The 6,222-nt window shown below is 41.9% G+C and overlaps 1 protein-coding gene across 2 annotated transcripts; it reads right to left on the bottom strand.

Annotated features, from left to right (window-relative positions):
• Nucleotides 1–1,038: 1,038 nt before the first annotated feature.
• On the bottom strand, nt 1,039–6,011 carry phb2a (prohibitin 2a). Of its 2 annotated transcripts, XM_062482037.1 has the most exons (10): nt 5,950–6,011; nt 5,336–5,465; nt 4,768–4,852; nt 4,553–4,632; nt 3,989–4,173; nt 3,578–3,707; nt 3,305–3,408; nt 2,471–2,548; nt 1,871–1,950; nt 1,040–1,674 (listed from the first exon to the last, which is right to left on the bottom strand). In XM_062482037.1, exons 1-10 carry the CDS (start codon nt 5,962–5,964, stop codon nt 1,656–1,658), a joined length of 906 nt encoding a protein of 301 aa, XP_062338021.1. In that variant the 5' UTR covers nt 5,965–6,011; the 3' UTR covers nt 1,040–1,655. The 2 variants fall into 2 exon arrangements, with proteins under 2 accessions (XP_062338022.1, XP_062338021.1); XM_062482038.1 differs by lacking the exon at nt 5,336–5,465 and having other exon boundaries at nt 1,039–1,674; nt 5,952–5,979.
• Between the last annotated feature and the right edge of the window lie 211 nt (nt 6,012–6,222).

Here is a 6,222-nt window from a genome sequence, read left to right as displayed (position 1 = left end):
AGTCACACCTGGTTGGCTAAGGCTCAGAGTGGTAAATTGGCGGGAGCCAATCCCAAACTCCTTCCCTCTCCCAACCCCCTTCACTTCATGAATATTTAAACCTAGCATCCTCCCAGATGGCCAGAGGGGGAAAAAGAAAGATCTCTGCAATATGACCCTGCTGCTCCTGTCACTCCCCTCTCCCCCCCCCCCCACCCCCACGACATGCTGGCCATCAAAGATGGGCACAATCACACATCCTTGGTGGGAGAATGTGAGCTGGCTGGCACAGTGCCTTCTGATACACAATAGGACCTTTAGGGAGAACGTGAGATGGCTGGCAGTGCCTTGTGATACACAATAGGACCTTTAGGCTCTCCACATGAATCCCTGGTCTGCCTTTTGTTTTTGGAGCCCGGTGCTATAGATCGCCACAAAAACGTGTACATTTATTTCACCCATGCAGTTCATAACCCGCTTTATGCAATTGCTCCGAGTCTGCACAGAGGCAGTTTATATCATGACCTTTCACCTACTTCTGTCTACCATGCATTCAATTTCATGTTAAGTTATGGAGAAACAGAAGAATGAATGAAAGATGCAATCCAAATGTTTATTTCCCCAAAAATGGTGGCTTTAACATGTTTAGAAAATACATTGGCCAGGCAGTACACCTCTGAAATTGGGCTAATGATGTATATTGAGTATTACATCAGCAAACTAGCCACAACAATAATGACCAGAGAAACACACTGTCAATTTTCCCCATGTCAAGGTTTAATACAGTTTAGTAGATCAAGCGCTACAGTGGTGACTCGAATGCTGAAGTGCTCCAAATAAATATTGGGTTTATTTTTTTTAAATATATTTTTTTAAACACTTAACTGAGTACCTGAACTCGTCATGACACTAACATGTTACTGAGAACCTCTCCAAAGCTAAGCAGAGAGACACATGATTTACAAAAAACACAATTGTAAAAAAACAAAAAACAAAACACAAAAACAATCACATACACAAACACTTAAATATAATAGACACACAACAGTTTGTATGTTTAGGTAAATATTGTGTATAAAGAAATCCAAGCACATTTTTTCCACACTTGATATAAATAGTAATTGGCATTTGAAGGGACTTTGTTAACCTGAGATTGAGACATGTCAGAAGTATGAAACACGGTAACTGTGTGACAAAACGTCATCTGTTACAAAAGCACAAATGTAGGCAACTATAGATTATGTAAATTCCCTTTGTTCATAGGACAAAGGACCCAAATAGGTTGTTCTCTGAGACTACCTAATTCATTCAAGGCAGGCGTGTAGTGACAACACTGATGGAGAGAACTCACTCGATTTACTGCCATTATGATGCCTTGCTTAAACCCAACCATATTGAGGCACTGTAATAAGGAAATTTGTTCAGTTCATCTATAAAAACCTGGCAATTATGATTGAGGTAAACCAGGCTTACTTTTGTAACATGATCCCAGAAATGAGTCCTTAACAACACAAATTGGGCCTTATTCACTGACAGCATCTGGGCTGACAACCTGTAAACATGGGTCTCCCTCAGGACCTGTGTTCAGCACCGCTGAAGTGAAGGAGTGAAACGTGATCCACAGATGGCTCAAACGTGACATGAGGAATGCATACACTCTTCAGAGATGCTTTATTTTACTTCTGCAACGTCAAACTGAAAGAGAAAGAGTGCGTTTTAGAATGATCTTTGTCTACCAACAGCGGTGGTTGTCAAAGTGCAGTTTTGCATCTATGATCATGTCTGTCAAAGATAAGGATTATATTATACACTAAACATAATGATGAGTGCATTCTATAAAGTGTATCCGTTAGATGCTGGGATATTAAAGCAAGTAAGTCTTTGAACTTACTTGTTGAAGCTCAAGTTATCTTGGAGGTTCAAAACCAGGCTGTCTGCACTAAGGTACACCTTGTTCTGTGATGTCGCCACCTAGAGATCAAACACAGAAATACACAATATAAACTGCGGTTCATTTGATTAAAACCATTACAACTGAGATCACTATGAGAGAAAAGTATATAAATGCTAGAAACTATGGCTACAATGATAAGGACACTTTCAAGCAAGTGCTACTGGTAACTGATCTATACTACAGGTGATAATAGTAGTTTCTATTATCACCTGTAGTTTAATGCTTAAAAAATGCAGAATTATTTTTAAACACACCAATCTACAAGTCATGCGTCAACACAATACGTTTTATGCAATCATCTGTCCGTACGATAAAGCCTTAACCTTAATTAACTATTGTTTTTTTCCTGTAATGTAGACTGTGCTTTTTTTGCCATAGAAATGTGCATAATGCGCTTTTATTTTGTAAAACTCTCTCTTGGAAGTCGCTTTGGATAAAGGCATCTGCTAAATGCATAAATGTATCATGCGCCATCTAGTTCTAGAGGGATAAACAGTACTATTGCTGATTTTCTCCAGCTATATTCAATGGTCATACCGTCTTTGCTATGTTCTGGGCTGCTCTGATTTTCCGCAGTTTCAGGTATCCAGGGTTCTTTGTCACTGCCTCTCCCAACTGCCAGACAAAGAAGCAAAGCAACAAGTAAAAATTATACATATATAACCTCTAGATTCCTTGCAGGTTCTACAAGTCTTTGGATTCCAACAGCGACCCTCCCACTGTTTATATCATAAAGGCTACATTCAAGTCAAGTTCCTCAGTTGTGCAAAAGTGAATTAGGGCAAAATGTTCCCATTCATATAATCTTCTACTGAGCATAAACACAAAAATAACCCAGTACAGGTTTTTTGATGATGTGACAGTGAGGTTCTGTGACAGTGATGGCTCATAGTGGTCATACTGAACACTGACCAGCTCAGATTCTGCTGAGTAAATAACTGATGGAGACAGACTGCTTTTTGAGAACACCGTGTCAATGACTGCTTGCCAATCTTCCTATCTTCTTGATCTTGCCAGAGATAGCTGTTCATACTGTATTACAGTATGATAAATGGTTTTCATAATTACAAAGATTTAGATAAAGATAAAGCTTTCAGACAAGGATTTAGGTTAATTGTTTTAGGGCAGATTGGTACAAATAGCCACAGTTCACACAGAATGGAATCATAACTATTGTTTTTCTCGTAAGTGACGAAAAGGTCCTAACCTGGTCCTAACCTGTCGAAAATTGAGAATTAAAACAGCAGTCCACATAAACTGTTAAAGCTAAACATATTGGTTGACTTCAGATGGAGCTGAACAGAGCCCGGGCCAGTGCAAGTACTCTGACGCCCATCACAGAGGCTGGTGAGGAGAGATGAACGAGCTCACCATTTTGGCAGCCTGAGCTTCTCCCTCAGCTTGGATGATCTTCTGTCTCTGGTCCTGCTTGGCTTTCTCCACGTAGAACTGGGCCCTCTGCGCCTCCTGCTGGGCTGGGGGTGCAAGGACACCACAGTGCAAGTGGGAACACATCACCTCCCCACATGTGGTTTGAAGTGCTTGGGGTCTTCAGGGCCACTGACCCAATGTGTACTAACATGTTAGTAGCAGTGACAGGGGTCTAGTTAGGGGTGAGTAACGTGTGTGCGTGGAAGAGCTCACCGACTTGCTTGGCCTCCACTGCAGCAGTATACTCCCTGCTGAAACTCAGCTCGGTGATGGCCACGTCATCAAGGATGATGTTGAAGTCCTTTGCCCGCTCATAGAGCTCTCGCCTGATGAGCAGAGACACCTGTACCAGAATACATAGCTCGCCATCAGTAACTGTGTCTACAAGCACCGTGGTATTCTGTGTAGATGGGAGTGACATCATGCTGCATGGAGCCTCCCAGTCCCCCTGTGTGAACAGCTATTTAACTAGCTTGATCGAAAAGAGATAGAGTGCACTTCTGACTGAAGACCGATGTGAAATGGGCATAGGCATACTGTCTAATAAAATGGTGAGTCAGTAGATGGCACGGTTCCCCATACTAGACCCCCATGCCTGGAGTTCCCTTCATAGTAGTGCTGTACCTGGGCTCTCTGGGTGATGAGCTGTGAGGCGTTGAACTTGGCCACCACACTCTTCAGCACCTCGTTGACGATGGAGGGCAGCACCCTCTCATCGTAGTCCTTCCCCAGCTGCTGGTACATGGAGGGCAGGTTGGAGGCCAGAGGCCGGGACAGCACGCGCAGGGCGATGTTCACCATCTGCAGGTCTGGGGGGGAAAACAAGGACGACAGTTGTGAGAGGCCTGTAAGTGATTGTTGTGCCTGTTGTTGATTATATCAAGCTGTAAGACTTGATACTGTTCCGGGGGAAATTTGGGTACATTACGTAATACAAATTTGTGGGCCTGTAAGCTAAGTGAGTTGCTACCTCAACACCAAGGAAAACATACATAAGTAAAAGTACAACACAGACAACAACAAAAAAGATCACTCTGTTCAAGGAGTCAGGCATCACTGAGGTTACAATAATCTCATCAACAAGGAAAAAGCAGTGAGAAAAAAAACAACAACACTTTCTGTGGCACGCTTAAGATCATCCCACAGTCCCCCCAGTCTCTTTTCAGAAAACAACAAAGCTCAAGATACCCTTGCTTCCAGTGAGGGATGATATCTTCCTGGGTCTTGCTCTAATGTCATATATGATGGGATACTGAAACCATGGTATCCTGTCAACAAGACTGAAGTGTTACTTCACACAATCATATTATTTAGCCTCTTTTATACAGCCACAGCTTTGCAAGGGCTGTAACAACCTGTAAATATGGATTTAGTCATGATAGGTCATTTATGGATAGACTTACCTCAAGTGTAGTCCCTCAGCCAGTACTGTGTCCATCTGCATCCCACCAATCCTGTTGAAGACGATAGCCCTCTGGCCACCTTCCACTGGGGAAAGAGGCTCAGTGAATCTCACTTATTGAACATTCCAACTGAGTCTTGGCATATGACTGCCGATGGAATCATTCATGAGGCCTACAAGAAATCTATATGAAGGCAAATACAATGTGTTCTGCATGCTTTAAATGAGCACATAGGCAGAGATTTTGATATGTCATCACCATGTTGGTGATGTGAAGTAATGTGAGTGTACTGGGTCTCAACAGGTAGTAAAACAAATGAACCCACTTTTGCCACAAGGCGATAAAAAGGACAAGTTGACTTTTATCACAGGGTCGCTTACTCTTGTTTCTGACATACACTCAGTATCAGTGTAGCTGAAATATATGCAGTCAGCAAACAGAAACACACAAACACATATTAAGGCGAAAGCACTGCTACCAAGTCCATTATATGACGTGAAATAGAAAACTCGAATTCCCTTTCGATACCTATACGCAGCATGTAAGACTTAGTGGCCAGAACAGCTACCTGTGTATGTGGCTTCCTTGAAGCCATAAGCAAGTGCTCCTGCCCCAATAAGTAGTTTGACACCAAGTCCAGCACCTCTTGGACTAGAGGACATTCTGCTAGCAATATGCCTTAGCTGCTGCAACAGACCCTATTGAGACAAAAAGTTATCCAAATCAATTTCCAGTACACAAACCAAGGCCAGCCGGTGAGTGGGGACACCTCGAATGCCGTATTCTATGTCACCTGAGGTATCACTCGAGGCAATGCCTTTCTGAACAAAATGACTCAACGTTAGATTTCAAGGGAGGTCAAACCATTGATTTTCTACGAGAATAGATACATGACCCAAATTCATTCAATGTTGTTGCTAGTTAAATTGGCTTAATTTGATATCTTACGTTGGTTTTGGACCCTATCCTATACTGAGTAACAAGTGCCTGTTAGCCTACTACTGACTGTAGTGTAAAGGCAGCTCTGGCAAATGTTAGCTGATGTAGTGGACCCTTAACTGTCTACTTACGACATAAACTCGTTTTAGGCCGTGCCAATTGACAGTGGATTTCAAAGCATCTCTAACTTGTACCCCCAGAAATGTATGAGACAATTTGTGTAATAGGTTAAGAAGAACTTACACCTGGATTCGCCATGCTGTCTTCTGTTTGCAAAACGTAACTTGAAAGTTGTAAGCACTTCCTGTGAGAGGAGCATGTTGGGATATGTAGGGTTTGTGTCATTTGTATACATTACGTTTCAGGTCAAATAATGCATAATACTTTGTGGAAATGCACAGAAGTATAATATTTTATAATTCGTAATCATATTATCTAGTTCCATGTCAAAATGCAGAGGACAAACAAAAGTATATTTTTTTAATTCATATTTTTATGACTCTTTTCATTATGAAA

Source organism: Osmerus eperlanus, chromosome 16, assembly GCF_963692335.1.
Source record: "Osmerus eperlanus chromosome 16, fOsmEpe2.1, whole genome shotgun sequence".
Taxonomy (NCBI): domain Eukaryota; kingdom Metazoa; phylum Chordata; class Actinopteri; order Osmeriformes; family Osmeridae; genus Osmerus; species Osmerus eperlanus.
Note: the sequence above shows the minus strand (reverse complement) of the source record. Positions and strands in the feature narration are given on the sequence as shown.